This window comes from Larus michahellis, chromosome 5 (assembly GCF_964199755.1).
Source record: "Larus michahellis chromosome 5, bLarMic1.1, whole genome shotgun sequence".
Lineage (NCBI taxonomy): Eukaryota > Metazoa > Chordata > Aves > Charadriiformes > Laridae > Larus > Larus michahellis.
Genome location: NC_133900.1, coordinates 45090416 through 45109146, shown reverse-complemented (window position 1 = coordinate 45109146; position 18731 = coordinate 45090416). Strand labels below are relative to the sequence as shown.

The following is an 18731-nucleotide window of genomic DNA, read 5'->3' as shown; positions in this document are numbered from 1 at the left end:
CACACAAACCGGCTTCTTCCTTCCGTAGGGCCTGGCAGCACTCCGGGCCTGATTTACCACAGAGATCGGGGGGAGGCCCCCGACCACCCGCCCGTTTTCCACCCCCAGGCTCTTGGCGGCAGCCCCCGGTGCCCGGCCGGGCCTCCCCCTTCACGAACTGGGCGGGAAGCGCCTCCCCCCGCCGGCGCGGCGGCGGATCCCCCGCCAACCCTCACCCCGCGGCACCTGGCGAGGGGGCGGTAGGGAGGAAGGGACGGCCGCCACGGCCCAGCGCCCCGTCCCGCCTTCTCCCGTGAGGGGAGGTGCTGCCTCTGAGGGGAGGCGGCCCGGGTCGGGCCGGTGGCCGCCCTCCCCGCGGCCCCCTCGGCGGGGCGGTGCCGGGCGGGGCGGTGCCGCCCCTCGCGTCAGCCCTGCGCGGCGGGGCGGGGAAGGGGACGGGAGCCTCGGCTGCCGCGGCGGGAGAGGCAGCACCGGTGGGGCCAGCGGCGGCGGCTCCTCCTCACGGGAACAAAGCGGGGCCGGCGCAGCCCCCCCCCCCCCCCCACCCGGCCCGCTGCGGCGCCACACGACGGTGAGAGCCGGCTGAGGGACGGGGAGGGGGGTGGTGGGCGGCCTCCCCAGGGACCCTCCCGCGCCCCCTGAGGGGCGGCTCGGCGCGGCGGCGGGGCCGCAGGCCCGACCCCCCCCCCTTCCCCTCACCGCCGCGGGGCGGGGTGACAGCCCTCTGCCCCGGGCCTGCCTCCTTCCCCCCGCCCCGCCGCGGGATGCACCTCCCGGGGGAGCCGGCCCCGCTCGCCCCACACCCCGGGGGCCCGCGGAGGGGTGCGTACCGCCTGGCGCGGGGTCTGACTGCCTGCGAATCGCTTTGAAAAGAGGGGGTGTGGGGGGGAATGTAAATAAATAAAGGAGCCGGTATGGACGCGGAGCCCGATGGCAGGTAGGTGCGGGGACACGCGCCCGGGGAGCCTAGCCAGCCGCTTCCGCAGGCCGGCGGCGGGGCGTGGGTGGAGGTGCTCAACTTTGCCCAGAGCCCGGGCTTGACAGCCCCGGAGGGGCCGGACGGGGCTGCGGGGCTGGCCGGGCCACCGCCGCGGGGAACGCCGGAGCAGCGGCCCGGGGCTGGGGCCGCCTCGCCCCGCCAAGTACGCGGGCGCGTAGCGACCGGGACCGCCGAGCTCAACAAGCGGTTTTCTTCCTTGGTGTGACTTCCCGCAGAATGAGATTATATTTTTTTTTTAGGGGTCTTCTTGGTGGTGGGATTTTTTTTTCCTCTGCCTTTACCCAGCCCCTCACTGCGTACCCTTAAGCTGGCCGAAGACTCGTCCCCTCTGTGGCTGCGTACGCAGCGCTGCTGTTGTCCTAACGCTGTGGCAGTGGCACTTCCTGCTGTAAATCACTTCGCGATAGTTTTTGAAGGGCTTCTTAAAGGCGGCACTGTTAACGAACCCGCCTGTCAGTGCCTCCGGTAAGCTTAAAATCTGGTGAGCCAGAGGCTGTTTGCAAGACTGATGTGCTTAACGTGCGGCTCTTTTCACAGAAGTGGTAGAAATGTAGCCTGTTATCGGCTTACTCTTGGCATAAATGTAGTTCCCCTTGCTACGCCTTATTGGTGTACGCTCTGTTGTTTTGGACACAGTTGTAGTTACCGTCGCCGTCTTCTCATTGTGGAAAAGGCTGATTTCAATTAAATGTTCAGAGACACAGGTGTATTAAGCAAGGGCTACGAAAAGTAAGCTTTATTATAATGCTTTACTGGGGATAGCTCTTCATTCTGGACTGATGTGAGAGAATAGAATTACTTGCGATTAAAATTTATGGGGACTTGAATTTAAAACCCTTAGCTGTTAGGTTTTGTTACAATGTTTTAAATAACTAGATATATTAATGTAGATTGCTATTAGTATGTATTGGTATTTTGATGTTTCTTTCATTTACTGGAAATATCTACTGAACTAGTCTAGAGTTCTTTTATTTTGCTCCTTGTATGAACATCTTCATATAGAATAGTCTTGCTGACTCTTTTTTTCCAGATTATTAATGCCTTTTTCCCTCAAAAAATTTCAGAGCATGGTCAGAAGAGGAATGGATGTAACATGATATCCTTGGAGTGCTCAAAACACACAAATTCTGCAAAAATTTTGGTTTTTGGTTAAGTAATACAAAGAAAATGGATGAATCAGCTTTGCTGGATCTGTTGGAGTGTCCTGTTTGCTTAGAACGCCTTGATGCTTCTGCAAAGGTCTTGCCTTGCCAACACACATTTTGTAAACGCTGTCTGCTGGGCATTGTGAGTTCTCGAAATGAACTTCGATGCCCAGAGTGCAGGACTTTAGTGGACTGCAGCGTTGACGAACTTCCCAGTAATATTCTGCTTGTTAGACTACTGGATGGCATCAAACAGAGGCCTCGAAAACCCAGCGCTGGTGGCGGGACTGGTAGCACAAATGCTTTAAGAGTCCCCATCAACACTGTAGCTAATTGCGGATCAAAGGACCTGCAGACCCCTCAAGTTGGACAGCAGCAAAGGGTGCAAGCACGGAGCCCTCCTGTTAGGGTAAGTACTATGTGATGGTGGTATTTTGTTGCAATCGCATCTTTTCCTGCACTGTTTCAAAACATTCAATGGCCTCTGCTTCAGGATAAGGGCAGCCAGATAGTAAATATGGCAAAACAGTATTTTTGAGAACTGTTGTAGACTTCTAGCAAAACACGTCAGTGTTCTTATCAGTATTGGTTTAATGTTATGTAAATACCAGTAATAATGGGTCCTTATTAAATCTCAGTTGTTCAGGTAAGGAGAAGAAAAGCATCTCAATATGTTAACTGTCTTATTAAAAGGAAGTCAAATAGAACAAGATAATTTATGTGGAAAGCTTAAGTAATTGTCAAGGATAAACATCTTGTGAAGAACACTTGAAATATTTCTTGGTTTGTCAACTGCAAGAGTTTTTATTTTGGCTCTTGTGCTTTCTGTAATGATTCTGACTGTCAGTAAATTTCCTCTGGATTACATCTAACGAATGTTAAACATTAGCAGGGAAGTTACATTGTTCTTGAAGTTGTGAAGGTTTTGCCATTGGCTTCTAAGGAGCTAGATTTTTACTTTTCTTCCTTTAAAAAGAAATCTTTGAATTACTGTGGTCTGGTGAGTTATTTGTACTCTCAGTCCTCGCCCCTTCTTTAATTAGTTTTTCCTCAAAGTATTTTTTCGAAGTGATTTGGAAAATCATGTACTGTAATGGGAAGACATTGCCTTCTGCCTGTACTCCTGTTCCTTCCTAGGATCTATGCAACCTGTAGATTCCGTCATACCTTATAATCAAGATTCAATAGCCTCATTTATGATTATCCATTCTAGAGCCTGTATCGGGAAATATAATTTTACGAGATGTCTGACCTTGCTGTGTTTTATCTAATGACAAGGCAGATCAGCTTCCCTGGAAGGTTTTGCTGCCCATTTTGTGATGCTTGTGTATTCAGACTTCCTGTGTTTGAAGTGAAATTTCTTGGAAGGTTGAGGTGGTTTCCTTCTTCTGAAGTTTATTTTATTTTTAAGAAATGTCTTGAGGAGTTCCAAGGAGAGGGCTTAAACGTGCATTTGGCAGGACTAGTATTTATTTTAAAATATAGCTGAATTATTTAGTTTACTTACCTAATGAAGGAAGCCTTACACCGGTTTGTCCTCAGTTGTACTTAGATGATTGGAACCTCTCTAAAACATCTTAGATAACGCTTCTTAAGTTTGCATAGGGATTTAAAACACAGGTGTTCTTCCATTAGATTGTATTGTTTTGTCTGCTTGGTAGAGACTCTCATTAGGTTCTTTACTGTAGAATATAAAAATAATAATTATCATGCCACTTCCTGTTAATGAGTTTTATTCTGCATAGAGATTAATTGGTAAGGGAGGAGAGAAGATGATGTGGTGTTTCTTTTTCTTTCAGAAGGTAAACCTTAATAAATGCTGCAAAGAAGCTTCAGCAGTATCAAAACCAGTCTGGTCTTCTCCAGAACCTTAAAGTGTTTACCATGATACCTTGCATTTGCAAAAGCTCTTCAATTTAAAGCAAATCAAAATACCCATGTAGCTTTTTAAATATATTTTTCTGTTGACCCTTGTAAATAACTGCGTATTTTCAGAGATGGCGGCTTCTCCCAAAAGGCTTCTCGTGCAGCAATGTACTGCATATGTGAATGACTGCACTTCAGTTTCTCAAAGCTTTATTAGAAAAAATAAAACTGAATATGTAATATTCTCTCTTTTTTTTTTAATGTTCTATAATATCCTGTTGTGCAACATTTGCATTTCCAGATGTTGTACAGAGTAGAAAGTGATAACATATGGAATGTTGCTTCAATTTATTAGTTATGCTGTACCGTATGCCATTAAGATTGTGACCATGTGTATTCCTCATGCAATTAACTGATACTCAGTGTATATTAGTAATAGATTTCAGCATTTAACAGTAAGTCTGAGTACATCGGTGTTTCTGGGGTTTCATAGGCATTCTTGTGTCTTCTTTCCTTTGGGAGACAGAGGAGGATGATCTTCTCATCTCTTGTCCACTTTTTCCAGACCCTTTCTTACTAGGAAGGCAGTACTTTTGAAAACAGAAACCGACTCTGAGGGATAAGAAAGGGGAGATACGAAGAACTTTTCCTTGTTCTATATGAAAAATGTTTTTTAAAAAAAAGTCTAGAAAGCAAAATGCCAATTTAATGGAGAACGTTGAAGTGAATGCCCTACTTGTTTTGCTAACTGTAACTTAAAGATGGTTGCAAACAGAGTTCCTCTCTGGGAATTGGAGAGGAAAATCTGTTTCTAGATGAGTGGCAGAGTCAGATTTCCTGAACTAATTTTGCTGAAGGGGAACTAGTAAATGAAAGTTGCTGTTATGTTAAATGAAGTGAACGTGGATGAAGGCTGTCAAGTCATAAACATTCTGCTTATACCCTGAAGTAATACTAAGCTCATAAATGCCCTTTCAGAGGATGCCATAATTTTCAGAAAAAGTTAATACAGCATGTACTGCAGCGTGATTTCCTGAACTGTATCAATGACTACAGAGCTGCCAGCCCTGTTATTGCACAGTACTATGTATATTGCATTCTCTGTATGTATGTGGTGACACATGGCAATAAACAAACAAATGGTTCCTTGAGTCTTAAAACTAATGAAGCTGGGTGGGTGGTGGGGATTAACAAATCCTGTGCCTTGTATCTCCCCCACTGCAATAACCCTGTTTCTTTCTGTAACCTCTATAATCTTTCACTGCTGTAACAACTGCAATTTCTCACTTCAAGTTTTAAACCTCTTTCTATTCCCCGCTATTTTGATGCATAAAGCCTTCTGTGCCTTTCCCCGGGTACTGGCTGGACAAAGGCAGCATACTGCTGCACCTGAAGGAAAACAGGGTTTGCTGACTGCCCATCTCTTCAGTTCTGAGCGGCCAGCTTGCCTGGGAGAACAAATAATACTTATGCCCATGCTGCAGCTTCCTCTCTGGTAGAGATGCTAATTTAATGCTTTTTTTGGCTCTTTTTTTTTTTTTTTTTAAATGAAAAACTTCAGCTGGGTTGACAGCTTGGACGAGCTGTAAGAACCACAGCGTTCTGTCAAATCTGCTTGGGACTAGTTATCAGGAGCAAGTTATTGAGGGCTGTTGAGGGAATGTGTGATCACATGAGCCTCATTTCCTTCAAAAGAGCATTTGCAAATTTTAAGGTACTTACTTTCAAATTTATGCTCATGTTATTCATCTTGTCATTTTCACAAAGTATGTTAAACAGGTATTATCTTAAGTTCCTTATGGTAGTTATATGAGGGTGTGCTTATTGCAGGAGCCTTAAACGTAGCTGTGTGCATAAGTTGATAGATATTGGAGAGCTGCTCTAATTTCTCTACTAGAGGATAGATTTAAGTTGATACACATCCAGCTTTTCTTTTCCCTTGAATTTATATGTTCCTAACACATACCAGTTCTCCTGATAGTTTCTTTATAGTCCCAGTTTCTGAAGTTAGGGCTATCATCTCAGCAGAACCTAGAGCGGAGTTGTCTAGACAGTCTGAAATCTCATCACTGCTGAAAATAATTTTTTTAATAATGTTTTCAGCTGTTCTCTGGACCAAGTGTAGGCAGGAAGAGATAAGCAAAGGATTCAAATGATTTCCCTTTTTGAAAGAAAAGCATGAATAGCTCAAAAATTGGCCCTGCCTAATCAAGTTGATGCTTATGCTGAATTGATGTATTGAAGTATCGATAGTGTAATTTTGGGTGTATTATACTGTATGTCAATGGGAAACCTTATCAAGAAATGTTACAGTGCAGACAATGGTAATGTCCTAAAGCTTTTCCCTTTTTTCTTGTTTTTATTCTGGAAAGCTATTATCTCTGGTAATACCACTTTTGGTGAAGTCTTCTTGAAATAAGAGGGTAAAGGAACATTACAGGCCATACTAGCAGATGCTCATTTAGGTATTAAAGAGGGCTTTCTAACTTGATCAGTAATTTCCTGCTCTGTGCATACCTAAAACATCATTTTTCTATTATGAACTACTAACATCTGAGGTATTTGCGATAAACTCTTATAAACTGAAGAGGAAAGAAAAACCCACAAGTAGAAGGTTGTTCCACGAGTTTCTGCTAATGCTCACCTGGGTTGTGTTAGCAATGTAAACCCACATGTCCATTCTCCTACTTGTGTAGGACAGGAAAGCAACAGTAAAATTTTAAATTCCTACATCCATACTGCCACAGCAGCAGTCATTTGGGATCCAGTAGGCCTGCCCGGGAACTGCCGAAGCAGGTTTAATGCCAAAAAGTAAAATAAATGTAGCCAGGTTCTCTTCCACAGCTGAACTTGGCACACAACTTGGGGCAGTAGGGACAATGGGCCACCTTCTGGTCTGTGATGACTTCAGCAGGTCAGGCTTCTCTGTTGGACTCTTCATGGTGTTAGCAATCAGTTTTCTTTTATCCTAACCACCCTGGAGAAAAGAGCTCAGGGTGGCAGCTTGCACACTTTGACAATTTAGCAGGATTCAAAAACCTGATAGGAGCTGAATAAAACAAGTGCTGCTATTGTACCTGTGACACTCACTGGCCTAGTGAGATCCTGGCAGAACTTCGTTATCAAAGGAGACTTCTTAATGATTAGAAAACAGCGATGGGACGGAAAATATGCATACATAGATCAAAACTTTTAATAAAGGATTGAAAATAAATATAGGGATTGCCAAGCATAGCAGCAGGTTTAGATTGGAACAGATGTTTAAATCATCTCTGAACAAGAGTCATCAGAATAAAATAGAAACACCATATCAGTAAACATCTGCTGGTCAGGTGCTCTTAGAAGAGGCTCACATTTTGATAATAGATTAGTTGGTAAAGTATGCCACTTCGCGGGGAAAAGTGGTTGTAGAAATATGCAAGAAACAGTGGCTAATGCAGTTAGTTTCATGATTGGCATTTGTGATGGTAGGCTGGAGAATCATTAGTTGATGGTACAATCCTCAAAATCAGGTATGTGTAAAAATTTGTACAAAATCTGCTTTCCCCCTTACAATTTTGTTCCTTTTTTAAAAGTATCTTATTGTTGTCTGTGTAGTTTTAATTATGCATTCCTGCATATATTCCATGCTATAAAAGTAAGGAGTGTCAAGGTGCAACTTTAACATGTGGAATATCTTAATTTGAGAATGTGGATATAGGTGCCTATTCATATTCCGGAGTGATCATTAGAAAAAATTTGGGGAGGCCTCTCTAAATCATGTATGCATGCTTTTGTTTCTTTTCACACTTTCTGAAATACCAGATTCTGCTTTTGTATTTCCAGTTGCTTGTACAGTTTTAATTACTTCTTTGTAACACTTTTGAATCCCTTGTTAAGCTAGATAAAATTTAATGGAGATTATAAATATAAAAGGAAAATAGACTGTCTCTCATGGTGTTAATGTGTTTCCTCTCTGAGATAAGTAAGTAAAGAGAGGGGAGGATAAGCAAAAGGAGGAATTGTCTCAGTATCCAAAGGCATTGGGCTGGGGTTGAGAGCTTCCGGGCTCAGTTCCTGGCTCTGCCACAGACATCCTTTATAACCTTGCACAGAGTCATTCAAAGCTCTTTGTGCCACTGTTTCCCATCTGCAGATATGACTGATAGTACTTCCTTTGTTTGACTTGCTATTTAAACTGTATATTCTTTAAGGCAGAGATTGACTTTCTTATTTTGGATGTATCTATAGGGTGCTTTACAATGGGTCCACAGTCTCAGTTGAGGTCAGTAGATACTGCTGTTCACTCTTTAAAGCGTTGACTTCCTCAGTACTGGAGAACTGTTCATAATCCATTTCCTGTACCAAAGATGGTCCAGTGCCTAGTGTCATTGTTAAAAGAATTTAATTTTGTGTTTGGATGTTTAATAGGGAATCGCATAAATACCTCAGTGAGGAAAAACCAGACACTTAAAAAAAAAATAATAATCTGTATAAGCTGGTGTTCTGTTCTTCAGCTAGAGAAATCTGCATCCAGCTGGCACACTGGTGTGTAGAACTGATTGTGTTTTGAAAAGGATAAAAAGAGAATATATAATGTGAATGGTGTTGGCAGTACGGAAATATTTAATTCCATACTTTGAATCTCGATAGCAATCTTTAACCTGCCAGCTAACATTAATCTGCTTGATAAAATAGTTGTGAAACCAGTGTAATCCCTTTATTTTGAAAATAATTAAGTTTTGAAGTAAGGTGATCTATAAACTAAAAAACAAATCCACAGTATTTAAGTGTGATACTTAAATGTCTTTTTATTATTTATTTTTTCTGATAGCCTTTATTTTTAATTAGTAGAAGATACTGTTGTAGGATTGCTTTGTTTTCAGGTGGAAGAGGGGGCTGTCTTTATTTCCCTTCATCTTCCAATTTAATATCCCACCATTTCTTCAGATTCGTTTAAAACAGCCTGCCTGAAATAAAATGGTGTCTTTTTCCCTCCACTGTAATTTGGCCGGTGAGTTACAGGTTATTGCTCTACTCGAAAAGCTTTGATCATTCAGAAAGCTTAAACTTCTGTGAAAAAAGGAAGTCTAAAACCCTTACTTTTAATGGGCTCATGAAGGGGAGCAGTTTTTTTTAAAGAGAATAAAAATGTTTTAATTTTTTTCTTATGATCACACAAATCAAATACCAATAAAGTTGCTTTACAGAGGTGGTCCAGGGTCTGGTTAGCAAAGTCAGTCAGCAGTGCTATTGCTGTGTTTCTGGGTGCATAGCGTCTAGCTTCCTGCAGTGGCTACCTCTTGTTCGGTGGCTTAATAGACATCCTGTACTGTAGGAAGAGCTGAAGGGGCTGACTGGGATGGGGTCAGCTAGAAATCCTTCTCCTCCCCTCTCCTTTACCTGTGTGAAGTGGTTTTCACGTGGTACTTCCTCTGCTTACCCCTGTGTTTAGTGTATGGATAGGAACTGCGGAAAACAGCAAGCCTGAAACTGCAGCTGTGATAATAAAACTGGAAACTTGTTATGTTGAATTGTTTGTCTGTCTTTTGGTGGACTTCCTCTTGCAGTGCGTTTGGCCTTCTCCTTATGATGTGCTTAACACCTTCCTTGGTCTTTTCTTTGGCTCCATCATTGTCCTTTATTCAGATGTTCTCTCGCCTCTGATCTGAGTGTACTACTTCCAAGAAAAAGAAAACATAGATCTTTCTTTCCTCTTGTGTCCAATTTGTCCTTGATCGTGTCAAAAGTAGGGAAAATAAAATAAGCAATAAGAAAGAAAATGTTCTGTTGAAGTATCAGGACTACAGACACTCGTGTGGAATGTATGACTAAGTCTTCTAAATGAATGAGGAGCAAGAAGTGTAGGTTAATATTACTGTATTGCTGTGGCTTCTTGGTTTAAAATTTTCCTTTTTTTTTTTTTCTTCTTCTTCTTTAAATCACTGGCTATATGCAATCCGGGTGTGGGCAAGAATCTGTCTCAGTAATTAAGGCTGAAATATGTGGTCAGCCCTGTTCATACATACACCTTGTTACTGGGTGCACAAAGGAAAAGCGTGCATCTGGTGTGTGTGTACCAAGAATGGCTGCTTTGAGATGGACTAATTTTAGGACAGAAATGGCCCTGAGGTGGGAGAATCACACCCTCCAGGGGAGTATTCTTTTCTGCACTTTTTACCTTTCTTCATCTTCCAAACTCATGAAGATCGCTTCAGCCTTTCTGATCTGTCTTGACAAGTGAATGGATACCTTGACTCTGGCACATGTTCAGAATGCTGAAGAATGTAGATATTGTGTGTGTGTGTGTGTGTGTTACAGATTTCCACTTTTCTATAGACCTAAGACGGAGAGGGGAAAAAAAACTGCTTCAAAGGCAGCTTCTAAGAGATGATGTGTGCCCCTGGACGAGTGCTGTGTTGCAATTTTTTGTAACTGGTGTACTTAAGTTATACTTCAATGTCCGCAGTCCAAGCCTGAAGCATTAGGACAAGGAAGCAATAGCTCCACTGCTTTGTGTGTGTCAAATTCTGGCCCAGCAGTGCTGACAGTTGAAGTTATCATCTTGGCAGACATCTTTTAGATGTAGCACTGTCTGTGCAACCAGAATCCTGGGTATAGAGGGGGAGATGGCAGCACTGTCCTCTACTTTATCGTCAAACTAAACAGTAGGGCTAGTCCTAGTGCGAGCCTTGCTGCACTGAGAGTGCCTGAATAACTGTTTTTGTTTATTCTCATCCCATAGATGTTGCTGAGGCTGCCACGCAGTTTGGGCACGAAGCCCCTAGCTGGTCTTGGTCAGTATAGAGGCAAACAATTAAGTCTGTTTTCTCTTTTGCATGCTCTTACACATCAGGAAGTCATAGAGACAGGAGGATGCTCTGGAGATAAGGACAGTCACTCCAAAGACAGAAACTGAGTCCAGTATTTGGAATTCTTTGACATGTAATGCTTACATGCATATCTCTAAAATGTCATTCAGTGTTCCCTGGAAACATACAGGATTGGATTCTGCAGTTGAGGGGAAATTGAAACACAGAACTCAAACTCAACTCTTCATTTAAAGACACTGTTGCCAAAGTGTCTCAGAGTCTGAGCCTGCTAGGTACGTGAAAATCAACTGTGGCGCATATGAGCAATCCACCGCAGCAGTCATTTATCCCTGTACCCTCAGAAGCTTAGGACTGTGACACTCAAATATTTGATGCTTGTTGTGGCACTCAAGCATGTGATTTGTTATCCAAAGCTAGGTTTTTGCAGCATGAGATTATGAGTACTTCAGAATTCTAAGTAATTTAATTTCTTGTCTAGGTCTTTGTTCCTACCTTGTTTGGCCCTTGATCAGTTCACCACCACCTATAGTATAAGCACTTAAACTTTCAAGTATAAAAAACCAGAACCTGCAAGAATGTGTCTGATCTCCTAAAAATGAGAACAAGATTCTCTCGTGCATGCTTTCTCTCTTTCTCAGTAACTTTGTTTGAAATGATGCTGATATGCTCAGCCTTCCACATATAATTTTTAAAATATGGTGTAAATTTGTGTTTGGTTGTTTGCTTTGTTTTGTTTTGTTTGTTTTGTTTGTTTTGTTTTGTTTTTTAATTGAACTAAAAGATCTGGTCGGGTGCTTATTTTCTGTCGTCCAAGTTGTCATGATTCTTCAGAGTCAAACATAGATTGTCCGTTTTTATTTTCTGTACGTGTGCAAAGTATAATTTTAATTTCTAGCTCAGAAGTATGCTATTCATCATAAATGCATTTTGATCAAAGGTAGGCATTTCAATGTTGCTTAAAAATGAATACAAATATCATTCTCCTCCTCTCTGAAGTGAAGGAGCGTTGCCAGTGTTGCACAGAAGATAAGCCGGGCATCAGAGGGTGTCCTATTGGACTTCCTAACACCTGAAACATTCCTCAGTCTTTAGTATTCCTTTGTAAATAACACTGATTTTGTTTCATGGCATTAGTGCTGCAATAAGGTGAGGTAACTCTGCTCTCCTTTTTATAAAGGAAATATGTGCACATTACCTCTCTTAACTTCCTCTTCTCAGCACCTAAACTTTCAAAATATACATGTACATTAAAAGCCTTTTAAAGAAGTGAAACATTGTTTTATCTTGTGTGAACCACAATTTTACAAGACAAGCTTTTGAAAAGCTCTGGTTAAAGACAAAAGTAGTCACTCCTACCAAACTTTCAAGCTGCTGAACTTGAAAAGGAATGTAGTCTTACTTGCACAGAGGAGCGAGAGGATCAATACCGAATAATTTGAAACAAGTCTCTTCAATTACTCTTTATTAGCATGCTGTCTTAATTCTTTAGGTTATAGTCTGCATTTTATTTATCTAAAAAAAATTGGGGAAGAATGAGGCACTTCTGCTTAAAAAGTGTTAAGATGAAAAGTGTTCAAAGATAATCAGATGACAATCTGAGTTGGCATATATAGGGCATAGCTGTTCCAGAAGCTTATTTTAAACAAATCCAGTAAAACTGAATTCAGTGCGCTGTGGTAGTGTGCCTCTGAGTAAAGATGAAGCTTTTATTCTGAAGCTGCGAGCTTGCTAAAAGAAAATCGATGTCTCATGGACCTTCACTTTTTGGTGTATGCCAGTGCCTATTTCACATGGTCGTCTTTTTCATGAGCTAGATAAAGATCTGAGAGGAGACTCTTAAATCTTATCCACACAAGCAGAGTTAAGCCATTTTCAAAACCTGTTTAATTTAACACAGTTTTTAATCCACAGCCTTATTAAGTTAACAAGCCTTCAGCCTTGCCACCAGGTTCTGTAATCTTCTTAGATCTTCGGTCTAAGCAGGGCAGGGATAGTCAATAAGTAGATGAATAGATAATCTTTCAGAAGACATATAGGTCTTCCAGAAATACATGTTGATAGCTACACTGAGTTTTGAAGGGTTGAGAAGTGCTGATCTGAACTTACATTGAATATAAGACATGCTACCACAGTGCCTACAACGAGAGGAAAAAGTTGAAAGGACTATCACTTCATTTTGTTAGGGGGGAATAAAGGATTTTTTTTTTTTTTAATGCATCGGTTCGTGCTTTGCCGCCCAAAAATTTGGGTTAAATTTTAAATATAGAGTAGGGTAAATGAAAATAACCGTTTATTTCCTTGGCATTATGCATATGCCCATTAAGAGCTTCTTTGTGGTTGTTTCACAAGCTATCATTGAAAATATTTCAGGCAGTCAGTAGTCTGTGGACCAGAATTTAAAAAACATCAATGGGGATAATGGGGTATTAGCCACGTTTGCAAGCTGCATATTACTTCTGTTAAGTTTTGGCTCTTCTAGCCCTGTTGAACTTAAGCCGTGTCCGTCTCCTGAGCACAGCTCTTGATGTAGTGGAGCCGAAGGAAAAAACAGTTTATAGTGGAAGAAGACGAAGCCAGACGTGTTCAACACAGTACAAGAGCAGAGGAGGTGGATGTAGGGTGCAAGCCCGGTCTGGAAGATGCCAAGGGTGGCCTTGTATTTGGTGAGGGAGGTGGAAGAGCTGAGCAGGGAGTGAGTATGAGGCATGAAAGCAGTCTCTCATCTCGTTGAAAGAATGGGAGAAGGCCTCTGGGAGGAGATGGCTGGACAGCAGAGAAACTTCAATACTGATGGGTGACAAAGGGCTGAAAGGTCAAGTAATAAGGGAACAGAGGATAAGAGGACAGTGAATTAGGTTGAAAGAAGACAAACTGTGGTAGCCGATTTGTAACACAGCAATAGACATATTGGATAAAAAATGACAGGGAAGGAAATCAGATGAGGCAAGCGAGTCTCTGCTCACTGGAATTGAACTGGAGACCTGCTGAGGAGGATGTGCTGAAGGAATAAGTTGAAGAGTAGTTGAGGAAGGTTTTGGAGAGCATCAAAATAGAAAAGTCGATATGGAGGAGCTGGCTAGACAAGAAGTGAGAACAACAAGAATTAACTATGTTCACTCATGTGTCATCTACATTCCTCCAGTATGTGTGTATTTTAATTTCAAAATACTGTGTATTTTATTTTTAATTGTTTAATTGTTTATTTTGAAATAGTGTGTCATGTACTACGTGACATGTAGAATATTTCAGTTCTAAAATGGTTGAAGAACTTCCTGTTCTGGACTGTGAGGATTATTTCTGGCATATCTCTCAAGCATTTTGAGATTCTTCACAGGATTCTAAAAAATGTCAGTTTTATTACCAATAAACTATTTTCACAGTTCTTCTAGAACCAATAAAGCTACAAATTTAAATCTTCTGTTCAATAGGAACAGGTCAGGTAGTGTCCTATGAATTGCTTGGAAATCAGAAAAGATCCTCAAAGAAGGAAGAAAAAAAAAAAGGAGCATTTGTGACTATTCTGATTTGGTAGCATTTTCTTTCACTTTACTTCTGTGTTTCCTCAGTCTTTTGTGTTGTTCTTCAGTTAGAAATAAAATAAGAATGTAAACATCCTACTGGCATTATAGAGCATGGCTACAATCTCACATGCTATTCTTTTGAATTTAGTTATGACAGATAAGAATGAATTTTGTGGGGCAAATTCTTCAAGCAAAATAACACAATATTTTCAGTATGTTTTCAGTCCCTTGGAACAGCTCACCTTTATGTGCTTAAAAGGAGAACTATCTTCCTAGAATTACGTTTTCAAAATACATGATTTTTGTTCAGTAAGGGAGATCTTTCTTTATCTTTACTTTCACTAATCAGTGGAATTGGTTTTTCAGTGGAGAAATAGAATAGGTAGTGGTCTTTTTCTGGGAACAGATTCCCAAAGCAGTTTACAATTTCAAGAAATGTTTATCTTCTCATACTGAAACCTCCAAACCCAGAAGGAAACATAAGGTCCATGAAAGCTTATTTCTAACTTCAGCTCCTGTTGTGGGTATATGTTCTTTACTCAGGAAATCATAGTTTTTCCTATATTCAAGTCAGAATTGCGTTGCTTGCAACAGGGAGCTGATGTCGTTTAGCTTCCCTGTTTGTTATTTTACCAGCTCTCTATCTTTAAAAGGAATAGTATAAAAGAGGTCAAAATCGATTTTAAACAGCATAGAAGAGGAACTGCTTATTCTACAAGAGTATTACACACACACAAAAAAAGGAGTCTCTATCAATACTCTTACTTCAAATTATCTGCGTTTGCACTAAAGGAATCCAAGAAAAAAGGAGGTGTGAGTTACAACAGCACAACTGTCAGGAAGCATTTGTGCCCTTTTTTTCCTGCAGCAATCACACAATTTTACATGCAAACTCAGATGCCATTTTAAAAATATTCTCTGAGTAAAATTTTATGTAACATGGCATCTTTAATCCTTTTAGAGCTTTTGAAATGTGTGCAATGCACATGCAGTTAGGCTATACCACACAATTCCTTATTTTTTAATGTTGATGAGAATTATGACAGTTAATGAGATAGATTGGTTGGTGAAGTTTATGCCCTTGTTTGTTGGATTTTGTAGGCTGTAGTTGTCCAAGTGGATGTATATTTTTATCTGGAGTGTACTGTTCAGTTCACAAATAATGAAATTAGATTAGAAATGGTAAAATAAAGAAGAAATAAAATTATTTTGAGCCAATTTTGTACTTGCAGTAATGGAAGGATATGGATTTATAATATTCAGAGGCACGGTCCTCAGAAGAAATCCATGTCTGTGATGAAATTTTTCATCTGCTTACAAGGAGATTTCACTGCAGCTTCACTTAGATGTAGTCAGATTGAAGCCCAGTCACATATAGCCAGACTGAAGTTTAAGTTAGTTTATCGGAATCAAACAGAAGCATTAACTTGGTTGTTGTAATTAGATATGTCTTAGAGCTTGAAAAATCTTGTAGCCTAGTATGCAGTAATCGCAGCATATTTGATGGTTGGGCTTGGTTAGTCTTGCCTAATGGAAAATGGAAAGTAAAGTATTCCAAATCATGTGTTTCAAGTAAATATTGAATAGTTGCCTCCAGGAATTCATAAGTTTTGTTTGCATAAATACCTTATGATGTTGGAGAAATCCTCTTCATGCTTAAACAGATAACCTCATCCTCAGATCTGGATGTTGGCTGCAGTCTCGTTTAGGAAATCATGGCTCGCTCTCCTCTAACTGCTATTTACAATGTAAGGGTAGGACCCCACATCTTCCTAGAAACAGCATTTAATTCTTGAGAAGTCAAATACCTCTGGTTCTCAAGGCTAGAACGTTAGTAGATTTGTAAGATTTCAGATGAGCTGAAATCAAGTTATGTGCCAATTTTCGAGGTTTGAATGCATTAATGTGGTTAAAAACTCAGATTCACGTTCTTGCCATGTTTCCTCTTGGGGAAAGAGATAAAGTCAACGAAACTTTTGGTAGAGTGTGGCCTTCTGACCTAGGGGAAACCTTTGCTTTGTACAAAGGCAGACCAAACTTGGAACAGAATTCAAATGGCAGGGCTTTCTCAGTGTCCCAGAGCTCTGGTTTTGGGTGCAGACTCCAATTACTGAAGTCTACACTGCATATACTGCTAGATGCCAAGCTGTGCTTTGTTTTTGGAGAAGGTTGTTGATTTTTGTTACGATCAATGAATCTGAATGTCTTAGTAGTGGTACTCAGTGGATGAAATAGCATGTGATTTGTGCTGTGTTTTGAGAAAAGAATACTTTTTGCAGATTTCATTCCTCTGTTCAGCATATTAAGTTTAATAGAAGAAATCTGTCCAAAGTGGTTTTATGTAAACACTCACTGTGTTTATATTTTTCAAGGTCCCGTAGCTATAGAAATAAAATTGCAGTTTTGAACTTTGGTATTAAAATGTACATTGGAAAATACTCCGTTGGAATACAGAGGAGTGTTAATGGCTTTCATGAAAACAGATCTGGTAAAAAATCAACAGGTCTAGTTAGATATCCTTCGTTAGAGGGACACTGGGCTTAGTGTTTCTGTGGCAGCTGAAGCAGTAGAAGCTGCTGCTAAACACGCTGATCAACATAATAAAGCTGGAACAGCAGAGACTGCCCTATGAGGACTGATAAAACTGACCATAAATACCGCAGCTGGTCACTGGTTAGTGCCTGAAGAAAAATGGATTTTCCGAGAGAGGGTTAAAGGGAAAGAAGAAAAGAAGCAGAGGTGTGCATGAACCAGCAAGGCAACAGACAACACTCTAGAGAACCTGGACCTTTCTGGTAGTACTAACAGTTCCACAGTATGTGGGTGCTATTTCTTGGTCATGTTATTTTCAGAGGTTCATGATTTTATGAATGTTCTTGGTAAATACTATTTTGAATTCTCATTTTGTCTTTCTAATGGAGGTAAGTCAGCAAGGACCTATGAATGTTGGCTAGCTGTTCAGATCAAGGGCTAGGAAATACTTTGTGGTTTATTCTTTTTGTTTGTCTTTGCACACGATGTTTTCAAAAGACACTGGAAAAAATAGCATTGGATACAGAAGTCCAGTGTTTTTTCTGTTTTGTCATTTTGTCAATATGCGCTAAATCTCCTTTAAGTGAATTACCTTAATTAACGCAATTCAGCCTTTGCTTCAGTATTTAACGTACTGTGAAGATTGGTACTGGTGATCGTAGTGGCTTAATCATGTAGACTTTTGGCCCCCCTTTCTAAACCTGAAGTTGTTCTGCTCTGTGAAAGTAAAACATCCACTGGAAAAAGGATTAAAACCCAACTGCCTACATCCCAAGTGAGTGCTTTGGTCATTGGGACAGAGAATTGTTTTGCAATCCCTTTCAGTGCTGTAATAGAGGTTAAGGGAAATCCATGCCAAGACATCTGTGGTTTGCTGGTTGGATCTCATGTCATGTTGGATCATGTATTGCAGGTACTAATGACACTTTTTATGGAAATAGCACCTTTTTCTTTTTTTTTTTCTCTCCTTAATCTCCTTGTTTGTGTCCCCAATGAATTATTTGGTGAGATAAAATAATTCTGATTGTACATTTTGTCTAGAAAGCACAAAATTAAGTATGGCTTGAAGTGTGGTTTTCCCCTATTTTTTGACTATCAGGTGGGGAACATAAAATTGGTTGTTTGTGTTGGCTTAGCTGTGATATTTCTCTTCTCATTTTCCTCTGTAATGTAAAGAGGAGATTAATTTAGGAGAAAATAGTTCGTTTCTGACTTCTGTTTTTAATGAGAAAACAGCATCTCTTGGGATAAACTTTCAGATGTTGGAGCATTATTGTTTTGAAAGAAACTAATATTTATCAAAGCATAAATCAAGGGTTTTTTACAAGTTAAATAACTTTTAAAAAGACAGCCTTGAAAGCATACATAACTTTGAATATTACATTTCAGGTTAGCTATATCTCTATGATCTTGTGGGGATTGTATGTCTACTGTTGAATTTGAGGGAAAAATAACAAAAATAGTAACTTCAATCTAATGTTATTCCCTTAATAATGATCAGCAAATGGATTTCAGGTGTATGTGGACTTCAGTTTTTCATATGACCTTGCGCATTGTATCTAGCCTTTCACTTTTTCTACTTCAGTGTTCTTTTCTTAATAAGAAATGAGTGTCAGGTATGTTCTTTCCAGGTGGTAGAAAAAATGATTAAATTATATGCTTTATGTTATAGCACAAAGTGCTTGAAATCCTGAGTAGTGAATCTGTATTTAGAAAGAATCACTGAGCAATGTAATATTCCTTTGTTTCCTTTTTAAAAAAGCAAAATAGAACCACAGTCTTCTACCTCTAAGAAGAGAGAACAACTGAGGCTGTACAAATGTAGTATTATTGAGAAGTACAAGTACGTATTCAT

At 40.5% G+C, this 18731-nt stretch overlaps 1 protein-coding gene across 2 annotated transcripts in view; it reads left to right on the top strand.

The window, feature by feature from the left end:
* Nucleotides 1–419: 419 nt before the first annotated feature.
* The window catches only part of SH3RF1 (SH3 domain containing ring finger 1), a 90478-nt gene continuing 72166 nt past the window's right edge, over nucleotides 420–18731 (top strand). The window contains exons 1-3 of one of the 2 annotated variants that reach the window (XM_074586960.1): nucleotides 450–571; nucleotides 1240–1465; nucleotides 2065–2554. In XM_074586960.1, coding sequence (XP_074443061.1) covers nucleotides 2168–2554 — 387 coding nt within the window. In that variant the 5' untranslated portion in view covers nucleotides 450–571; nucleotides 1240–1465; nucleotides 2065–2167. Of the gene's footprint in view, nucleotides 572–1239; nucleotides 1466–2064; nucleotides 2555–18731 lie in introns of both variants that reach the window. The other variant, XM_074586959.1, reaches the window with a different exon arrangement.